This window comes from Triturus cristatus, chromosome 4_2, assembly GCF_964204655.1.
Source record: "Triturus cristatus chromosome 4_2, aTriCri1.1, whole genome shotgun sequence".
In the NCBI taxonomy this organism is placed as follows: domain Eukaryota; kingdom Metazoa; phylum Chordata; class Amphibia; order Caudata; family Salamandridae; genus Triturus; species Triturus cristatus.
The window spans coordinates 815,827,014-815,850,146 of NC_140586.1; the positions used below are offsets into that span (position 1 = coordinate 815,827,014).

The following is a 23,133-nucleotide window of genomic DNA, read 5'->3' on the forward strand; positions in this document are numbered from 1 at the left end:
ATATACATTTACTCATATATAGATTTTTCAGCCTTTTTTGCTATACTTAAAATATATATACACATACACACACACATATATATATATACACACCCACCCACACATCTGCATCTAACTATGCGGCTAGTAACATATGAATATAACATACACTCATAATTATACTTATAAATATTGATGTACACAGAATAAATCCATATGTGTCAACATCCAATTCATATGTACATGCTTCTAATAATAGTTACATGTTCAGACAAACCCATGTATGTTGTGCTGTATGTTTAATTTTTTCCCTATGTCAAAATAATTTGTCATACACTTTTACTATAGTTCATTTTCCCTCTAATCGCATTTACATACTCTGATGTTTAAGTATTGGGCTAGAAAGCAGCAGAAACCCATCTACATATATTTTCCATATACAATGAGACACAGAAGGATGTAATATATATACATATGTATATATTATAAAAAAAGGGAGATGGGAGTAATGTCTAAACTCTTTCCTAAAATTAATAACTAAATTAAAACAAAATTAAGATGTTATGAGGGCTTCGTGAAGATGGCAAAAATGAGCAACATTTTGCTATGACCCCTTATACACATTAGGCCCAACTTCCTGTATAACCAAAGGTTGCAGCCACACTTGAAGTAAGATAAATGATTTTACTCCTAAACCTAGAACTGTGCAAGTTGACAAGATGTTGGTTAACAAACAAGACAGAATTTTCCTTGAATGCTTATTTGCTCTTGACACCACTTGTGTGAAACTAGAATGGTAAGAAAAAATAGTTACATGCCTATAGCAATACTTTGGGCGATTAACAGGCATGTGGAATTTCATAAAATATCTACTTGCCCATGGGGCAGGTTGGTTCATAAACCTACTTGTCCTATAACAAAATTCACTTGTCCCTATTGAGCCATGTAATGTGGCGACAAATTATGGCAGCAATCTCTATATATATTAATGCTATGAAATAGCCTCTCTGATTATGCCAGGGCACCGTCCATAGTAGGGTTTGAATACTAGCAATTCCATTATATAGCCACGTTTCCGCAGATCTATATACTGGGGCTGAAGTTAATGGCAAGCAATAGTTCCAGGATTGGAATGCCCTTTTGAGTCCGACCAAACCTACTAACTTGCATGATTTAAGGGTTTTCACCAACTCTTCTCTAATCTTTCCCCATACTGAGAAAGGTTGGAAATGTACTCCTGACAATGGCAAACATAAAACTTCTTCTAGGGTTGGAAAAAAAGTGGTTGAAGGGAAAGTGACCTTACAAACACTCAGATTTTCGCATAAGCAAATCTACACCTGCGTATTTGCTTATGCCAAAATGCAGTTCACAAATATTTTCTAGGAATGCTATTTCTTGGCCTACTTCTGTAAAGTCTTGTGAATTCATGAAATATGTATATCTGCACTTTTGAGACTTTAATAATTGGGCCCCTAATTCGTCTGGCGTTAATCATGATCTTTTGTGTTTATTAAAATTCTGTCTCTCTCTCGGTCTATTGGCTAGCTTCACTGTGTGTGAAAGCATTCTTTCTTTCACAAGGATCATATTGACACATAGTCGATTTGTTCAGGGCCAGGAACTATGTGATGTGTGCTTTTTGAGACCAAAAACGGTTTTTGCTTTTGCCAATGTTTGTTATAATGGTGAGGGCCCGGCAGCTCACACACCAGTAAGGTTGTACAAAAAACCATGCCAAAACAAGTCACACATTGACAAAACCAAACGGCTGACCTACAATTTCAGACCCACTGGCTTTACCAACGCTTGTTTATTTTTATGTTTCCCATTATCTTATTAAAGCTGGTTACACTGATTTTCCATTATGAATATTTTTGGGAAATACTAGCATACATCTACACCGTTTACTAAATGATGCAACAAAGAAATGCTACCTAAAAGTTCACAGTAGTTAAGCGAAATGTTTTTGCATTTTTTTGTGAACATTTTATTTTGAAGCAAAGAATCATCAATTTTGCTTTTAAGCTTCTGCAAATATCTGCATCTAATCAAAGGGCATCCTGGGAGCATTATACATAGCCTCATATTGCTAAACATTGAAAACCTGTGTACACATTTTTATACTGGAACCACTGTCAGTGGCGCTGTCTGAGCTTACAACATTTACTTAGAGCGCTCACCCTAATAAAAAAGGCTTTGCATTAATGAACCATAAATACAAGTTTGAACAGCATTAACACATGGACACAAATATTACCTTAACTGCAGGAATGCATTTCCCTGATCAATAATGTGGTCCTGTAAACTGGCAGCCAAAGGGTGTGTGCTGTAGGGGGTTGTGCCTACTTGTCCCAAGGACAAAATACACATGAAGACTTGTTGCCCTTGACCCCAAACAATATGTCCCGGGCGTCGGGCTATATGAATTTCACATCTTTGCCGATTACATCTATTACAACTCCAAACAATGTATATGGTGATGCCATCTAGTAACTGGAACAGGAATAATACCTTGTTTTATGTTAAATTTAAAAGGTAGGGTCGACCGAGGTGAGTGAAGACTAAAATGCCAACCCAAAGACTACAAACATCCACAACTAAACACAAACTTCCTATTATATTTTTATACCACATGTGTGAGATGAGCCATCTTTAGGTGAAGCATTTAAAACTAATAGTTTCTTACCTGTTGGTGTTTTTTTGCAGCTTGAAGAATTTTCTGGATTCACTATGCTGTGAATTATTCCGCCATCTAGTGGTTGGGTCCGGAATTGTAGTATTTCTTTTCTTTTTTTTTTGTGCTGTTTGTGGGCATCGACAACGTAGTACCATTTGGTGCCCTTCTGTGATGTCGACAGGCTTCCTACGGAAGCTCCCACCTTTGGTAGCCATCTTCGGATTCTTTTTTTCTCTTCCTATTTTTTTTTCTTTCCTCCTAGTCCTCTTCCTTGGCGGACGAAGGTGGGTTCGCTAGTGAATACAGAAAATTCTTGAAGCTGCAAAACTACACCGACAGGTAAGAAACTATTCATTTTGCAGAGCAAATCTTTTCTGGATTCACTATGCTGTCATAGACTTTGTAGCGGTTTGCTAGTCTTGTGGGGCTAGGTGGAAGATGAACTTTGGTTTGTAAACAGATGCTGTAAGACCTTTTGTCTTACTTGTGCTTCTTTGTTCATTCAGATGTCCACACAGTAATGTTTGGTGAAAGGGCGTACCGAAGACCATGTTGCAGTCATGCAAATGTCTTGGATTAGTGTGTTTGCAAGAAAAGCAATTGTTGCTCCTTTTTTTTCCTTGTTGAATGCGCCTGTGGCGCCCCTTCTAAAGTTTGTCCCGTTTGCTTGTGGCACAATTGTATGGCTTGTGCTATCCATCTTGTGATTGTGCTCTTGGTTACTAGTCTTCCAAGAAACCCTTTTGCAAAGGATACAAATAACTTTTGTTTTTCTGTATTCTTTAGTTCTTTCCATGTAATACAGGACTGCTCTTCTTGCGTCAAGTGTGTGCAAAGCGCTTCCTGCTTTGTTCTTTGGAGTTTGAAAGAAACTTGGCATTTGTATACTCTGATTTATGTGAAATCTTGATACCACATTTGGCATGAATTGTGGATCAGTCCTCATGGCAATCCTGTTACTATGTATTTGGAAGTAAGGTTCCTGTAGTGTTAGTGCCTTCAGTTCACTAACTCTACGTGAGGATGTTATTGCTACTAAAAATGCTGTCTTTATTGTAAGCATTTGTAGCGTTGCTTTGTGTAGTGGTTTGAAAGGTTCTCATCATTTGTGCTAGAACGATGTTCAGATTCCAAGTTGGTGCTGGTACCATTTTTGGTGGTGCAATCCTTTTTGCACCATCTAGGAACTGTTTGACCACGTGTGAGGTGAAGAAGCTCTTTCGTGTTTCTTCTCTGGTATATGCTACAATTGCTGCTAAATGTACTTTCAGTGATATAAAAAATAATTTACTTTGTAGTAAATGTTGGAGGTATTTTTAGCACTGTTCTTTCTTTTGTAATCTTTCTTGAAAGACGCCTTTGAAGACCTTTTCCATTTAGCTGTATAACATTTTCTTGTTGTTGCTTTCCTAGCTTCTCTTAAAACAGCAATTGTGCTTTCTGGTAGTTTGAGATGTGCGAATTCTAAGTTCTCAGGAGCCATGCCGCTGGGCCTAAGCTCTCTGGTTCTGGATGAAGCACTTTCCCGTTTTGCATCGTTAGCAAATCTTTTCGTTTTGGAAGTTTGTGCATCGTTCCTTGTGAAATTTCCATTCGTTCCGAGAACCATGTTTGCCCTGCCCACTGTGGTGCTATGAGAATCATTGTCATTTTGCTGATTCTGCATTTGCTGATCACTTTGTTCAATAATGGTATTGGGGGAAAAGCGTACTCAAATATCCCTGACCGGTCTATCCATAGCGCATTCCCTAGGGACTGGTTGCAAGGTCGCCTGGATGCGAAGTTTTGGCATTTTGCATTGTGGGGTGTTACAAATAGGTCTATTTGTGGTGGTCCCCATTTCTTGAAAAAATGTTGTACTTCTGTTTGGTTCAGTTCCCACTCGTGGTATGATGTTGTTTGTCTGCTTCTACATTGTCCTTTCCTGTAGTGTTGTCTGTCTGTATCAACACCCTTTTCCTGTATAGCTCTTTCTGAAAGGCTTTTAAGGCTAAGAACACAGTTTTTAGTTCTAGGATATTGATGTGTTTCACCGCCTCCTGTGGTGCCCACAATCCCCTTACTTTGAGGTTGTCCATGTGTGCTCCCCATCCTACTTGGGACACATCTCTTGTTATGGTCACTGTTGGAGTTGGTGGTTTGAAAAGTCTCCCCTGTGCTATGCTTGCTTTGTTCCACCATGCCATCTCCTGATGAACTCTGTGACAACCACTCGATCCACCCAACTCCCTGTAGCTTGTGACCACTGTGTTTGGAGCCATTCTTGAAATGGTCTCATGTGTAGACGAATATTGGGAACTAAATGGATGCATGAGACCATCATTCCTAGTAATTTCCCCACTGTCCTCACTGTCAGATGATGCCCCTTCTGGTATAGATGAGTATCCTTCAATAGAGCAGATCTCCTTTTCTCACTGGGAAATGCTTTCCCTAACACAGTGTTTATCTCTGAGCCCAAGAACACCTTCTTGCGTTCCAGTTCTATTGAGGACTTTTCCCAGTGTATGGAGAAACCCAGCTGAACTAGTGTCTTTATCATTTGTTGTATATGCAGTTTGCATAGACTGTAAGAGTCTGCTCTTATTAACCAGTCGTCTAAGTAGGAGTAAACATGAATTCCTTGTCTTCTGAGATGTGCTGCTACTGCTGCCAGGCACCTTGTGAACACCCTGGGTGCTGATTTTAGACCGAAAGCAAGTACTTTGAACTGGTAGCGTTGTTTGTCCACGACAAATCTTTACATTCTTTTGTGTTTTCTGTTCATTGGGATGTGTAGGTCCGCATCCTTTAAGTCTGTAGTTGCCATGTAATCTCCCCTTTGGAACCGAGGTAACACCTCCTATAGTGTAGTCATCTTGAATCTTTGCGTTTTTATAAACTTGTTTAGAAACCTTAGCTCTAAAATTGGCCTTAATGTTCCGTCCACCTTGGGAATTAGGACGTATGTCGAATATACTCAATTGTTCTTTTCTCTGTGCGGTTCATGTTCTATTGCATGTTTTCCCTGAAGTTCTTTCACCTCTTTGACTGGGTGAGATAATTCTTCTTTTGAATGTGTCCTTTGCTTTGGCTGCCTGTGTGGATGCTGTTTTGTTAGCTCTATACAGTTACTGTGCTGTATTATGTTTCGAATCCACTTTTCTGTAGATATTTCCATCCATTTTTGTTGGAAAAATGTTAGTCTGCCTCCTACTGGGGTGGTATGTTGAAGGAACTGTAAACTGGTTTTCTTGTGTGTTAGAAACTGTTTCTTTTCTTGTGCGTACTCTCCCTGCTGTTGTTTGTGAGTGTACCTCCTTGTGAGTGCCGTCACTTGGTAGAGGTTTGTTGTCCTCCTCTTTGGGGCTAACTTCTGCCACGGGACGCCCTCGAAAGGATCCCCTTCCTTGATATTGCCAGCTTTGTTGCTGTCCCTGTTGTGTGCCCTGGTTTCCAGCTTGGTATGTCTGCTGGTAACCTTGATGTGAGGTAGCAGGTTGGTTTGTACCTCTCCCTGCTGGTCTTCTTGATGGTGTGCCTCTACGCATACTTCTGAATTGCAGAGCCCCCATGGCTTTTGCTGTTTCGTTGTCCTTTTTTAGTTGATTTAGCTTTCCATCAACTACAGTACCAAACAATTGTTCTCCACTGAATGGTAAATTAATGATGTTGCTTTGCACTTCTGGCTTGAAGCCTGAGATTCTAAGCCATGTGTTCCTCCTTTCCGTTATGCCAATCATCATGTGTCTGCTAGACGTTTCAGCAGCATCAAGGGCTGATTTTAAACATGTATTTGCAATGTTTGTACCCTCTTCCACCAGGTGGCTAGCTCTTTTCTGGAATTGTACTGGTAGTTTTTGCAACAATTCGCCTACCTCCTCCTAATGTTGGTACGCATGCCTGTTCAAAAATGCATTTGAATTTGCAATGCGCCACTGATTAGCTGCACTTCTCTACAACGTCCTTCCTATGAGGTTCATCCTCTTGCTTTCCTTGCCTGGAGGTGGTCCCACTGTAGTCAGTACATTTGCTCTCTTTCTTGCTGTTCAGGCAATGATAGAGTCAGCTGGCACGGATCCCCTGATGTATATAGAGTCTTTAAAGGGGTGTTTATACTTCTTCTCTGCCCTTGGTGTTATAGCCTTGCATGTAGAAGGCTCTCTGAATGCCTCATTCCCTTGGTCCAAGACACTGGGCAGCATTGGTAGGAATTGATTCCTAGATTGTGCAGGTATCAGGGTCTCTAATAAAAAATAGGACTGAGGTTTTTCTTCCTCTAGCTGAACCCCATAAGTTTCTGCAGCCTTTTTAAGCACCTGATTATACATGCCAATGTCATCTGGGGGTGATGGTGGCTAAGGATATGATTCCACAGCCTCCTCAAGTTATTCGGCATAGAGATCTTGCCATTGGAGTTCTTGATTCTCCGAATTCGCCGATTCAGCGTATGCTTGTTCGTCTTCCTCGACGTCTATCCCGAAGAAATATGAACTTTCTTCTTCGATCTGTTCGGGGGTTCTTGGTGGTATTGGTTCTTCAGCAACCCTTTCGGCTTCCGTTTCCCTTATTTTCGGCGGTATCTTGAATTGCTTTAAGCTTCTGTCCAAGTCTTTTTTGCGTTGAAGGTTATTCAGCATTTCGGCTCCGAGCCTTCGTCTTTTTTTCTCAATCTGAGCCGCGTGTGTTTCGGCATCGAGATTTTCTGCTTTCTGTTTTTCGGCTGACTGCGCTGAACGGGTCGTCGAGATTTGTTTCGGTCTCTCTTTCTTCTACGCCGAGGCATCCTTTTCCAGACTTTCTTTCGACGTCTTTGTTTTCTCTAGGACCTTTGCCGTTCCGGAGTCCATATCCAAGGATCCTGCGGTCTGTTTTTGTTTGGATACACCTACGATCGCCGAGTGCTTCGACGCCAAGGATGCCTTTGGAGGTCTAGAGTCTGATTTTCGAGACTCTTCTAGTTTTTTCGAAGTCTTCTTCTCGACTTCCACGACTAAGACTTCTCTTTCCTCGTCGCCTTCTGGTCCTTCGGCGACATTATATTCCTCCTCACTGGAGAGGCCCAGGTCTCGCAGCGATGGCGGTGTTCCTTGGCCTTGCATGTTGTATATGGCTCATCGCTGCCTTTCTTCTACCCTCAACGTCAGGTTACAGACTGGGTGCTGAGACTTGAGAGCATATTTGTGGTGGCAGTTCTTACAAAACTTGAATGGAGTCTTGTCCATTACCGCGACTAGGGAGCCCCCTGCATGCGCATTCTCTGATAGTCGACGAAGTTCTCGATTTCTTCCCTTTGTCGAACTGCGCTCGTCTTAAATTTGAAGTTGAAAGTGGAAGACCCCGTTCTACCAATTTTCTTGGATTCTTCTCTCGGATTTTCCAGGATTCTTCTCTCCGATCTTGGGAGGTTCTCCGTATTAATCCAGACCCAACGGCAGAAAAAAAGAATCTGAAACCCGTCGACGTCACAGAAGGGTACCAAATGGTACTACGTCGTCGTCAAGTTACTTACCTTCGATAATGCTCTTTCTGCTGGATATTCTATCTGACTGCAGATTACTCACTGCCATCGGGCCTCCCCAATATATGAAGGTGGTATCTATTCTAAGCAGAGTGCTTCTCTCCTTGGAATAGATACCAAAGAAGTACCTCCCCAGGGTGGATGGTCTGTAGAGTGGACTCAAACCAACAAGTCTTGCAGAACCGAGAAGGATAAGTGTCCTTCCTACAGACCTGGCTGTCACTGCAGCAATACTTCATTAATGTATGCACCCACGCCCACCTTGAAGGCTGGCAGATAACTAGGACAGGCACCTCTCAAGCCAACCAGTGGTAGTGGCTTTGACCCCAGTAGAACGGGCTTTCAGACTTTCCGGAGGCTAATTCTTGCCCAGCATGTAGCAGATCTTAATGCAGAGCTTTATCCACATCACCAGGTCCTATTCTGCCCATCATTCCATTTATTTGCTCCACAGAACCTCACAAAAAGTTGATCAACCACAAGATGATACATGTGAAAGTGTAAAGACCTTTTGGTGTCAAACCAATGAAGCCACTCCTCCTCTTTCAAGGAGTGAGGAGAATCAAAGAGTGTTGGCAGAGTGATGGATTGACCAACGCAGAACAGAGTAATGACTTTTGGTAGAAAAGCAGCCAGAGTCTTTAACACCAATTTGCCCAGAACAATGTGGTGTTCGGCGGGCTGCATAGACTGTGCTTGAAGTTCACTCACGCAATCAGCTAACGTCATCAGAATGAGGAAGACAGTTAAGGTTAGGCAAGGCAGCAAACAACTATTTATAGCCTAGAAGAACCAACTAATAATATAATGTACACTACAGTGCCTTGCTGGGCTAAAGGCAAAACAAATAAAAGGACATCCGACACCTTTGCCTTTTAGGGGTCGATGTCCTCCAGTTACAAATTTTTTCCAGCGTCCGGCATAAACTGAGTTTGTGGAGGTGTTTGTGGAGGTGTATCTGGCAGTGGGTATGAAATCCACTTCTTCAGGCAGCAAATCGAATGCAATCAACTGCTGCCACTCAACCTCCATGCATGGAGATGTAGGTTGTGAAGATTTGGGTGGAGGACCCTGCCCTGTTGCTGAGACAGAAAGTATTCACAAAATGGCAGCCTGATCAGAGGACAGATGCTCATGCCCAAGGGATCTGGGTACCACACTGATCCAAACCGGAGCTATTAAGATGACTTTGGCCCGGTGGTTCCTGATCTTTTTCAGAACTCGGGGCAGGTGAGATAGTGGTGCGAAGGCGTATAGGACTCCCTTGTTCCATTCCAGCCAGGATACATCTCCTAACTAGTGTTCTTGAGAAAACTTAAAAATGCAAAATAGTTGACACTGCACATTAGCTGGTGGTGGACAGAACTACCCAGGGTTCGTTCTCATTGGTGGAAGGCACCATGCACCATCTGAGGACATAGACACCTCTGTCGATCTGCCAGATATCTGCTTAGTTTGTTAGCTCAGGCGTTTAAGGACCCTGCTAGGTGGTTGGCAACCAGAAAGATGCCCTAATGCTTCAGCCACCTACAGAGACACCAAGTCTCCTTGCACAGGACCTTAGGATGCCACTACGTTCTCCTTGTTGCAGTACCAGAAGGCAGGGGTATTTTCTTTGAAAACCTACACCAGCTTCCCCTTGGTGGATGGCAGGAAAGCCTTCAGCAAAATATGAATGGTCCACAGCTCCAGCAGACTGATGTGGAGCTAGCCTGCCACTGTAGATCAGAGTCCTCTGATCTCCATTGCCCCCAGATGACCTCCCAATTCAGCAGTGCTGTGTCCGTCATCACTGTCAGCCCTGGGTAGGTGAAGCAGAGGATCCTGCCACTGAACAAACTGCAGTCGATCAGCTAGCCCTGCAGATATGAGCTTTCTCCTCTGAGACTTTGATAGAATTTGAAAAGCTGTCTGGATGCTGGGTCTACTGAAACTACAGATTGTGCTGCAGAGCATGTTTCTGCCACCTATTGTAGCTTGCCAGGAGGATGCACGTGGCTAAGAGACCAAGGAGGTATATGAAAATACATGTTCTTAAGGTGCAAGCACACTATACAGTCATCCACGTCTAGAGCAGATCTGGGCCAGTGTGACTATTTTGAATTTGTTCTCCTGCAAGAAAGCAATCAGATGTCGAAGGTCTGAGGGCCCCCATCCTTTTCCTGGGAAAAGGAAATAGCGAGAGTAGCAACTCTGTCTTTCTCAGAGTCCAGTATCCGCTCTATGGCACTTTGAACAGTATCAGGCATACCCCCTGTAGCAGGTTGGACAGATACTCTTTACAAAATGTGTTCTGGTGTGGGAGGGATATTGGGTGGGAAGAGAGAAAAGGCAGGACATGGCATTTTTGCCAGACCCCATTTGCTGGATGTGATGGATTGTCAACCTGGAAAGAAGGGCTGGAACCTATCTCCCACTGCATGGGTATGTCCTGTCCAGCTGAAGACAAACTAAAGTGTTTTTTTGGCCATTGTAACAGGAGTGGGGCTGGTGAGGGGGAAGGGGGAGCAGTAAGACTGGTGCCCTTGCTGGCCTGCCTGTTGGCCGCTACATCTGCGTCCTTCAAAGGACTGATTTGTCTGCTGGACCACTGGCTGGGAAGGCTGTCTCTCCCTATACACCAGTCATCTGGAATAGCCCCTAAATGTACACTAGTGCGGAAAATTTTTTGGCAGGGGTCAACAGCCCTGAGGAATGTGTTGCAGCTTGCTGTCTTTAAAGCTTTCAAAAAAGAGGGCCTACATTCTCTCTGAAGAGGTGAGACCCACTACAGTACCATGCTGGATGCGCCTACACCACCCAATATGGCCGCCATCCAGCCCTCAGTCACTACAAATACAAAACACACACAGCCGGGGCTTCCAATATGGTCACCGAATATTCCCCAGCTGTATCGACCAACTACGTACCAGCCGCGCAGGAAAACCGGGTTGAGGCCACGATCAACATAAAAGAGGGACTAACGACATCCTACATCATCGGAGATGGACCAGCAAGTGAGTTACATGTGTGAGACGGCTACCGTAGTGCAGAGATGGCGGAAAGCAAGGATCGAGGGAAGAAACTTCCTTCAGGAGAGGAACGGGAACCGGTAACCGAGCAGAACCTGGAAGGCAACATCGGACCAGATGGAGAGGGAGACCGCTTTTGCAGCACCGCCTTTAAGTCCAGCTGACCCAGAGTAGGAAATGACGCTGTGACCCCTGAAGCCACGAGTCAGGAGGGCCGTGGTACCAGACAAGTCCTGTCGCCCTGCGTGGGCTTATTTGAAAGGTGAGGGGTGTGCTGAACCACCTTCACGAGTGGGAAACACTGAACCCTGAGCACTTGGTGGTGGGCACATTGCACGGAGCACAAAAAAGAGCTTGACACTATAAAGCCTACTGATGTAATGTCTTATGTTTGTGTTCAAGGTCCACTACGCCATCACCTGAGGGGTGATACGGATGGCCTGAGAACGGTTACCTTCAGGGACAATCCAGTATAAGAAATCCGAAAGGAAAAATTAAGGAATGAAATGGTGCTTTTTGTTTGGACAAGTCCCCAAATAGTGACTGTAGTTCTGTAATAAAGTTCCTACACTTTCCAAGAAAAGCCTGTGAGTGTGTCCTTCTGACAACTGGGCAACAGACCACACCCATCAAACAGCCTCTCCCTTTGAAGCTGTGGACAAGTAGGTCTCTGAAGGACAACACTGGAACTGGCTGCAGGCAATCTGAAGTATTCAGACCTGTGCAGATAACATACTTGGCCATCATGTATCATTTGCTCCAAGAGGCCCTAAGATCCTCCGAGTCAAGAGCTCACTTTCCATTTCACAAAGAGCATGTGTTTAGTGGCCCAATAGAGACTTTATTAATAGAGTACAGTACCAAAACTGTTTGAAGAAAGCATAACTTTGCCAAAAGCATGAATCCTTTTGGATTCTCTAACCAGGAATGGTTGTAAATGAGTTAGGATTCACCTTTCTGGTCGAGTCCTGCACAATAAGGTTCTCTGGAGTGTGGTGCTTGGTGAGAAAATCTGGGTCACCAGGAGCCGGTCTATGACATTTGGCCACCTGCTTGTCCACAGGTAGGCAAGAAAATGGTTTAGATCAGGTAGCCAGCAGAGTATCTGTCAGGGCATCATTAAAAGGAAGTAAGGGCTCATATGCTGCTGGCCGAGGATGCAGAATTTCCATCAAAACATGTTTTAGTCTCAATGGATGGCAGCTCTAATTGAAGTACCTTGGCTGCCCTAAGAACCACCAGTGCAAAGGAGTCGCTCTTCTGTTGGTGGCACATGTGGCTCTGCCGCAAGAGAGGTATGAAGACACTGGCGCTCTGTAAAACAATGTATGAGGCATCATCAGCTTAAAGAGGGGGCAGCAGGCCATCTAGTTTATCATCATCATCAATATCCTGGTGTGTTGCCCATCTCCCTCATCCATGTCTCAACATCCCTTTCCCTGGGTCCTCATCGCTATCCCCCCTGCTGCTGGTTCTCACACCTGTCTCTTATCCCTCCAAAGGCGCAATCAGCCCCCCAGTTCCCACATTTTAATTCCCCAGCCTTTCATCTCTTCCACTCTCATCTTCCTCCCCAGTTCTCCATGTTCCCTCCCCAGGTCACTGATCCCTCCCGTAGGTCTCGGGTCACTCTTTCTCGCATCAGGTTGCTCTCGTCTCTCTCATCTGAGGTCTCATATAGGTCTTTAAATATCTTTTCTGGGGCTGTATCTTTTGCTAAGGTTTTGCACCTCCTCCAAAGCTGGCAATAAGATCTGCTCCTTGTAGCACGGTGCTGCCCTTCAACACCAGACAATGTTGGCAGACTCAATCATCACCTGGCATTTCCCAGGGCCTCATCTACTGAAGAATGCTTAAAGGGAAAAAGCCATTGCTTTCAGCTATTTATGTAGGATTTTCATCAAGTGCCAACTTGCAGCCTGCGGCTATTCCAGAGCCTGAAAGGAAGAAGCGCTTGCAGCGCCATAGGAAGGAGGGCAGAGTCCACAGCATATTTGTCACAACAAATAAGAAATAAATACACACTGTTCCTGCTGAGGGCAAAGATCAGAGAAATGCCAGTCCAAGGAGTGCAAGAAGGTGCCTGTGAACAGCAGGGAAGGAGCGAAGCAATGAACAGCAGAACATTTCACAGTAACTCCTCTGTGATGCTACGATGAAAAGCAACGCCGTTCAGTTCTGGGAAAGGTACAACGGTACTTACTGAAACAGTGGAGCTGGGAGTGTTGGTTCCATATCCAGATGAGGGAAGAGACGCCAAGGACCAGCGCCGCCCATCCGTCCTGTGAAGAAGGTAAAACGCCCATCACTTGGAGGCAGTACGACTGAGACTACATCTGATTTTTATTCTACACAAGCTACTGCTTCCAGCTCAAATTCATGTTAGAGAAACATATTTCAGAATTCGTAGCTCTTGGGCAGGGGTGCCCAACGTAGGTCCCACAATGAACCTAAATGTTACTCACTCGTATCATTAGCGGTTATCCAGAATCTAGCCTGAAAGCGACCCTCCTGGACGTACGCTGGGCACCCTTGTTTTAGAGCAAGCAGAAGCCAAGGCAGTGAAACCTTTGAAAACAGAATCTTCCATAGATGAAGACAGTAACTATACAACGACATTAACTCACAAAATGATGTTCTTTTTAAGGGCTTTTGGGGGTGAGAAGGGTCCTTGTTTGTGTTTATGTGTTATTAAGACAGATCCCTTTGAAGCACTACATTTTCAAAACCTCATTAACATGAATAAAAAAAAATTTAAAAAACGAATCAAAGAAACTGCGTCAATTGAATGCAAAAGACAGAGGCAAATTTGCTTTCCTCGTCACTTTTTCACTTATCATACAAGGTTATTAAGGTGTAAGAATATCGTGTTTTGTCTTCTCCAAACAGTAACACATGAACCTCATTGCATATTCCTCACAGTGACAAAACTGCACTTTGGCCCCCAGAGCATCAAAGGCAAGATACCCAAAAGGGGCAGATTAAAACAGTCAAGACAATGTATTTTACTCAATGAGGCCAGCGCTAATAAACTCAGTGAATGAGGAGGTGCCACAGACAGCCGCACAGACATACACTGGAACTTCCATTTAATGTCTTCTTGACTCACTTGCCTAGATTACGAGTGGGCATCATGATGTCCGGAGCGCCACCAGATATGTAAAAATGGACATCCCTCTCCCCCATAAAACCTTTAAAAACTGCAATATTTTCTCCTTACTGACCCTTTATTGGTTATAAGATATCTGGGAGGAGACGTAGCTTATCCAAAGTTGGCCAACACCAGTTGCGAGCCTCCATCTTGAATTCCCTACGCTCTCTTTGTATCACCTTAAGTGGATGCTTTGCAACACTGACACGTGTTCAGGTCCCTTCATATACCATTCATGGGATGGGGGTGTGGTTAGTTTTCTCAAAGTTTACTGGCTATGTAGAAACCTTCCTTGTTACACCTAAGAACAAACCAGATGTCACTGACTCCTTTTAAAGACATGCCCTGCTACCGTAGATGGACACAAACCAATGCCACAACAATAACCCGCCTCGATAGACAAGATAACCCAATCTCAGACAATGCCACACAGACTTACAACTATGTCATATTTGGTGACAATATCCGCATCCAGACTAGGGGTGACCACAATGCAAACAAGAACACTCCCGCAGAAGGAGATATAACTGTGTAATTATTTCAATGCCACATGCGACTTAAGGCTGTTAACCGGACCAGGTGACATCAACGGTGTCCGAACAATGTGGGCTGCAGGGAACTCCAAATAACTAAATTCATTCCACCCAATTACTCTCTTCACAGGCCTCCTTTCCCAGACTCTTCACAGGCCTCCTTTCCCAGACTCTTCACAGGCCTCCTTTCCCAGACGCAACGAATTAACACACAGCAACAATTATTGCATAGGGAATTAAGACGTTGCTATTGGTGAAAGACATCAGCATAAACAATGGGATTCATTCATCCATCTATAGCATAAACACAGATTTAATTATCATGTTGCCTGAGTAAAAGCCACTTTGAGAAAGGCTACTGGTCTTTGTCTGGGGCGTGCTAATGCACTAACTCTGAAACACATTTAACTATGTCGTCTATACGGCTATCCTCTGGTCTAGGTACTACAAACTACATTTCTTGGTGTTCCAGAAAGCAACAAACCACATCAGTTGCTACTCCACCGAGTACAGCAATTACAGCCAAATCATGCAAAATAGCAGCGTGAGCTTGAACTCGGCTTAAATTATAAAGATTTCGAGAACTGATTTTATAAACCAGAGGTACAGCCAGAAAATTGTACACATCCTAATCCACCGGCCGAAAGCATTGCCATGGCACCCTAAGAAAATGCAGAGAAAAAGATAAACACAAGCTCATCATGGACGACAGAAGCAGCCAACAGACCTGGAAAGCTGTACCATGGTCACGTCCTTCAAAGCTCGATTAAATACATCACAGCCCACATCACATACAGCGCGCATCTGCCATCCAGTCATCTACTGTAGGGCTTCCAACAGCCGTGGAGACAATAATGAAACCCACCAACACGCACTACACACAGCATCCAATGTAACACATTGCACATATAACATACATCCAGCTGAGAACAATATAACAACGATTCCAAAGTTGCCACTTACCAAGATACACCTCACACAAACATTCCAAAGGACACAGAGAACACCTTCCACAATTCCAACACAGAACAGTATGCAATATATTTCCCTACCATGATGCTCCTAACAGCCCCTGCCATCAATGTGGGGCGCACACAGAAAGATACAAAATAACACACATATCCACCCATACAACTGCAAGTGAAAGACAACAACAGCTAGTTATTATGGAAATATGACTCACAAAGACAGCAAAACGAGGTAAAACATCACACTGACTTCACTACACTCAACTGCCATCATTCCAAGGAAGTGAAGGATATAAGAGTGGCATTTGACATCTTTGAGAATGCTTTCACCAGGTAAGTGCACTCTCTTTCTAGGGAATGGCCGCTACCCAGAGGAGCAACAGACCCTCCTTAGCATGAGCTTCATGGCTGCCACTGTGACCTTCTTAGGCTGGAAGCCAGAGGTCATCTGCCTTCAACCAGGCTCCATCTCTCCAGTGGTTGCTGGCCCAGACCTACCTGGACAACTGCGTGCAGCCTCATATTAAATTTCAAATGAAGCCAAACTCATTTTCCACCTATTGTGGGAAAGGTACAATTTACATTTTGAGTACAGAACTGATGGTTGATTTTGATGCACCTGCACACTTTTGTATGAATACTTTTACTAATGGTTGGTGTTTTATTGGTCACTGGTTTTGAGTTTGCATTTTTGCAATCTGTGTCCTTTCAGCTTCTTTAAATGCGACCTCTTCTAGTATTTTGTGCCCTTTTCCCAGACAGATGTCTGGAGTTGGAAGTAAATTTGGTTGCATTTTATTTAAAGCTTAGACCTTAGTTACCACATTGATGGCATAAACATGAACAGCAATGAACAGGTCGTAAAACTAGGCAGCACCTCATTGACTTTGTTTCAGCAGCAACCTGCAAGTCAAGTGCTTGGGACGACCATCAAGCAGGTTCTTACCACCAAGTTGTGTGATGACCTGCATGCTGTTGAACAGTCCAGTTCATTAATGTGTTGAAGGCACAATAGCTGTACTTAACAACACAAAAGTGACCGCCTGTCAATGGGGCTTCACAACACATACACTTGCGCTACTCCAATATCGTGTAGGCCAGGATGGCAGTAACAAAACCTACAGCTCCCAGTCAGTCATCAATAAGTTTACTGGGATGACAGGACAAGTGTAGATGGAGCCTCTAACGGCTGGGACAAAGTGTTTGCTCTGGGAGGGACCATCGCTTTCAATCTGCCCTAAGCCGATACTGAACATCTCTCCACAATAAGCCACCTTTGAGATGCTGTCCTAACTGGTCCCTTCTCTGAAAACGCTCTCCTCCTTCTATCCACCATGCCTACGCCCACTCTGAATTGTTTGTACAAAACTGAAAGCTCATTTGTCCTCTTTGGCTTGTTCTCCCCTCCGCCCGCTAGATCTCCTGCCCCGGGGCGGTGGTGCTAGTTTTCACTCTCTGACATCCTTAATGAAGCCTTGTACATTACCTTTGCTTCAGGGGGTCGTGGAATAACTGTTAAGGAAACAAATGACCTCAAAATATGAATTTATGCGCCCAGAGGCATCACCTGTAAAGCTCACCGCAGACTACAGATGTGGATTTTTCTGGCCCGTGACATCCCAATAATTTATTTGCCAGGGGAGTTTTTGTGGTCTCTAGCAAGCTCCACTCAATCCCAGACCCACCATTCATCAGTCAGACGGCTAGGCGGCGTATTTTTGGCACATACAGCCATCAGACAGAAGCAGGCGAGAGGAGCCCACAGGCTAGCAACAATGTATATGTATCTTTAGACCCGTTACCTGTCGGCTCGGTGTCCATGGCTGCATGGAAAGCATAAAAAAAAATACCAAATTTAAAATAACACAAATCACTGCAGACTTTTGGTATAAAGAGCAACTATTTGAGGTCTGATCACATAATTCTTCTGCGAAGGCCACTTTTTACTCGCTGCTGGAACAAAATGACTACCATGAATTACGCCGCACTGCTGGGCATTACCGCATCATGCTCATAGTGGCCGCAGAGGTAAATATGCACATTATTCAGATGTTCTGCAACACGCTGCCTTACTTCTACAGTCGCCGATGGAGACTCTGAAGGGATTCTAGTTTGAATTGTACACAGAGCAGTGGCAGTATCGTTACTCAACGAAAACATCCTGTTGTGCTGGTAGACTCTACTAATTGCTAGACAGTGCACATGCGACATTCACAGGAGGCATCTCGCTGGGATGTGAAAACTAACAAGGCAGGACATAATAGGGAGCGAGGGCGAATCCACCTACGAAGAAGCAGCAGCGACACAAACTACTATTCACACTCATTGTTTGTTTCTGAGGAATCATGCCCTTTCTTAGGTATTTGATTAATTGATGCCTTTAAATTTGTAGGAAACTGTATCAGCTAATGGATCTTGCACCCGAGCTAACAACCAGGGGCACTGGCCTCCTACAGCAACTGGCTGTGGAAGGCCAGTGCCCCTAAAGTATGTATATATATTGTATAGTGTGCGACGCGAGCTATAAAGCAACAGAGTTCTTCAAGAGATGAGTAACACAATGGTGTACGAAAACCAACAGATGTGGAATTAAAGCAATGACCAAGGATGGGCTTACAGTGGGCAAGGGAGCATGGAGAGACGGGTATACCGGGGAGGGATGGCAGGGAATGGGGACGGGGCGCCTCCAGAGCACACTGCCTGTATTGATCATCTGTGACAGGGACATGGGAGCTGTAACTTTGGGAGGACCTTAGCTCTCACATTTCTTATGTTAAGGGCTTCTTCATGGCCCCAGACATGTAGCATCGTGATATTGTCAATCCCCCTGTCTCATCTTTGTTACTTCCAGCATTGCAGTGGTGCCGCTCAGACCCTGCTTTATTATATACGTGTGTGTGTGTGTGTGTGTGTGTGTACGTATGTATATGTGTGTGTGTGTATGTATGTATATGTATATATATAAAAAAAATTGTGTGAATTAATAGTATATAAGTGCAGTTCTTAAATAACCATTACATTTTAATCACAAAGTGAGCAAATGAGAGGTAAGTACCAACGCACGTCCACTCTAGGTTTACACATTTGTTCACAATAGGTACATGGGCTAAAAATTGAGAATTACACTATTGTGTAATCACGGACCTCACCACAGTATAATTATGAGAAGACACCTCACACACAGTTCATGACACGGCAGAGAGCAGCGCTGTTCTCTTGACGAATGTGTGACTACAGGGAAGTGCTACCACACTTGTGCCGATTAAGTAGGAACAGAAACTAGAACAGGATAACTTATATCCATGAAAAATTCAGGTACGATAGCCGCCTAATGCCTTAATAAAATTGCATGAAATCTCCTGAGGAATTTGGAAAGATTTTGAGAGTCCTGAAGGAAGCTAGTGACCTTTTTTGAGCTATGAAAGTGGCTGAAACATGTCGGCAATCTGCAATGGATGCTGAAAGATTTTTACCAAACATCCAAGACTTCATTTTTAACCATGGCTAGGTTACTCGCTAAATAAAAGATATCTTGGGTATACCCTTATTCATTTTTATATTATAAGCTGGGTTCCTGCTGATGTCCAGATCTACAATATATCATGAGCTCTACAGAAAGGGTCAAGCCTGTTCAAGTGGAAAGCAATCCTACTTGCTGTGCAAGAAGGCACCCATGATGAAGTAAGCCACTTTAAACTGTGGGTGAGGGGGTCTTCTAATTTTTTCAGCTTACTGTGGTGAGGCAAGTGACTACAGGATGTGACAATTCAGGAATTCTAGCCCATGCAGTTATCATGGATAAGAATTGCTAGACCATTTCATTGTTCTAAACTGAAACTATGGAATAGAGTGTAGCCAGAGTAATTTCCTGTGATTCTGACTTAGTCAAGAATTTTTAGAAATCAGTTTTGGACATGTGAGGCCCTTCAAGTAGCTGCTGTATGCCCGACCTGGTTCCAAGCTCAGGATGAAACACACCTGTGAATGGTTGTGCGACCATTCATACGTGCAGGGCTGGCTTTAGCGCTGCTGGATCCCAGTGCGACAATCCACCCCCTCCCCCAAAAAAACCTTACTGTCTACGAATTCCCTCACTACCACGCTCCATCGGTGCCCCTCTTCTCTCCATGGTCCCCCTCTCACATGCGTTTCATTTATTTTATAGTGCTACTCATGCCAGTGTAGGGTGTCGGAGCACTTTACATCACACACATTATACAGAGCCAGTGAATCATGTGTGTGCAAATAAGTCTATAGGAAATGTCACAAGACAATAAGGATTAAAAGGTGTAGGAGTCACATGTCACCGATGCTAGTAGGCAGTATATTTTAAGAGTTTTTTTTGTCTGGAGAAGCACAAACTCAGGATTTTAAACGAACGTACCACAGTGGCTGGCTTTACTAACTAGAATGTATTTCTACCCAAACTAACTCTTTTTAGCAACATTAGGATAATGAAAGACTGAAGGAAAAAAACAATGCTCTAATACCTAGGGCCACTGGATTTATGCAATTAAGAGCCATTATGTTTGTCGCATAGTTATAGATTTGCGGCATCTGCCATATAATCCATCATCCGCTGTACAATCTGCACGTTAGCAACAAAACAAATTTGTTTCTAGCTCAAATGGCCCAAAAGTTACTAAAAATGCACCAACACGTGTTGCAGCACAGTGGAAGTCCCTCTGCCAAAGTTGAATTGTCGCCTTTGTTGCTTATTGCTATGTTTGGGTGTTAAAATGGTACTAATGAGGTGTAACCAATGCCCAGACAGTGTCAACACGTTTAAAAATGTCAAAATAATAAAGTAATATCACAAAATGTGCTGCATTACGCCGTATAATTAGCCTCATCTTGCTGCATAATTCACTCAACTCTGCCACATAGTTCGCCCTGCCTCATGATTCCAGTGGCTCTGCCCATACCATGCAGTTAGCATGCAGCCCTTCGATGACAGTTCAAAGCTCATTGTGCCATATTAGGGATGTAACTTATGAACTGCAAGCAACAAAGGGATATCTGTGATAAGCAGTAACTTTAAGCAACCTACATAAAATACAGTTCAGTGATGTGAGTGGTACATGTTCTTTACAGCAGGCACATTAACCTTCTGTGCTACTTTATCATAAGTGGAAACTGCCAGTAGACAAAACTCCGCTCTCTGTCCAGCAGGAGCATTAATCACCGGAGTTATCTTGACATTTTTATTATTGCTTGAAAACTTGAAACACAAGGAACTCTGCAGCAGGTGCTTTTTAAACCTGTGTTATTCTAAACATGGCGTCCCCCCCCACTCCCCCGAGGTCAGCGCCAGGTGCGGCTGCACCAGTCGCACTGCCTTAGAACCGGCCCGCATACGTGGTAGTGCTGAATTTGGACTGGACTATCCGTTTTTAGGCACAACCAAGATTAATTTGATTTTTTGTTGGTGCCTTGTCTTTAATAACACTGACAAGCCCTGAAAGAAATGGAACAGAATGGACTCGGCATAATTGGTTGTTCACACTGATTCAAACATTTTCATCCATTGCACTCGTGCGGTCTCAGTGAGTTAGAGTAAGTCGTGGGGTCTCAAGCTGGAGCTGCACTGAGGATTAAAACTGCTCCCCTCGAGAGGGTTCAACTAGACGAAAACACATGTAGGGTTGTTTGGATTTCTGGTCAAAGGGTGCATATGCCGGGGTATAGCAATCTGTGCAGCATATGCAATAGCATCAGGGACTAGTGGACGAGGGGTCCACTGAACCCCAATTATGGCTGTCCTTTTCTACCTATCCGGGAAGCAAAGGGACAATTTCCCTTGCTTGAATTTGTGCCAACTGCTAAGCTGTGAACTCGGCTAACATGCTGGGGACAAACATCTCCTTTAGAGCAAGGCCAAAACTGATTTGCATATGGTTGGTTCTTGTCTGTAATTACAGTGAACAGCTAAAACAATGAAATACAATATGTTCTGAATAACTACAAGTGATTCAGATGTCCACCTATTTCATGCTCTGTCTACTACGTGGGGCAAAATATATAGATCTCCAGAATTAAATAAGCATTGGTAGAGCCAATCTTTCTTAACTTGCCAATGCTCTTAGCTCGATACTACTAGTTTGGCCAGTAGTGGATGCCTTTACAATTGTGACAAAATAACCATACACAACAGTGACGGATGGAATGCTTGAATTGATCTCAGCCATTGGTAATCACTCGGAGACGAATCCCAATATATCGTTATTCTACACACCATGCCACTTCAGTTTGGACCCAGCTATATGCAAATCAGTCTTGACCCTGCTCCAATAGGAATAGTGGAACCCGAACTGCCAAGCCAGGTCTTCCCTGAACCGGTAAACAGGCAACCTAGGATCTGTTTTGCCTTAGTTATGGGCTCATCAGTCCGGTACAGATTGGTTCCAGTGACAGTGTGCACGGGACCCACATCTGGGCACATCTCGTCCCACTTAGGGTGACAAAAGTAGTATATAAAACAGTGATAGATGGAATGTTTGAATTAATTTCAGCCACTGGTAATCACTCAGGGCCGCATCCCCATCCATCTACTGTTCGGGCTGCACTGTTCAGATTGGAGCAGGGTCAAGATTGATTTGCACATAGCTGGGTCCAAACTGAGGTGGCATGGTGTGCAAAATAACGATGGATTGGGAAGCAGCCTGAGTAATTACCAGTGGCTGAGATTAATTAAATCATTCCATCCATCCATATATGCAAATCAGTCTTAACCCTGCTCCAATAGGAAGCATTAATAGTTTTTTAACGAAAATTGAAGTAAAAAAAAACATTTTATTTTTATTGAAATGCCAGTCTGGTCGACTCAGCCAATTTCGCTATTACAACACTATCAAGCACAGACGGCACATTTAAGTAAGTTCCTCGAATCGCCTGTAGAGGGCGAGCTCTTTCTGAGTCGATGAGAAGAATTGTTCGCCCGTTCAACTCGACACGTTAGTTAATATCAGTCTTTACAATATGACGGGTCCTTTAATGATCTGAGGGGGCACAGTGTTTTTTGAGGCTACGCCGCCCAAACTTTGTGGCTTTTGAAAATCTTTTCCTTGTGACATTCCCAGTATTTTCCTTGTGAGCTATTTTCTTAGTTATCTGAATTAGAGCTCTGTGCGATCTAGAAATGCATCTTAACCAAACTGGTATTTACCAATCCAAAAAACTGGAGAGTTGTAATTTTTTTTTTTTAGATTGGACTAATAAATACAGGTCCGACTTTAGCGCAGGTGGTGCCCGGTGCGACAATCTTTTTTGGCACCCCCCTCACCCCCATATGACTTTCTCCTAGGATTCCATCAC

General features: G+C 43.7%; 1 protein-coding gene across 6 annotated transcripts in view; it reads right to left on the bottom strand.

Moving 5' to 3' along the window:
* MAST2 (microtubule associated serine/threonine kinase 2) overlaps positions 1-23,133 on the bottom strand; it is a 1,353,759-nt gene that overhangs the window by 242,207 nt on the left and 1,088,419 nt on the right. For all 6 annotated transcript variants that reach the window (XM_085602761.1, XM_085602760.1, XM_085602765.1 and 3 more), the window contains one exon: positions 13,371-13,449. In XM_085602761.1, the coding sequence (XP_085458887.1) occupies positions 13,371-13,449 (79 nt within the window). The remainder of the gene's footprint in view (positions 1-13,370; positions 13,450-23,133) is intronic.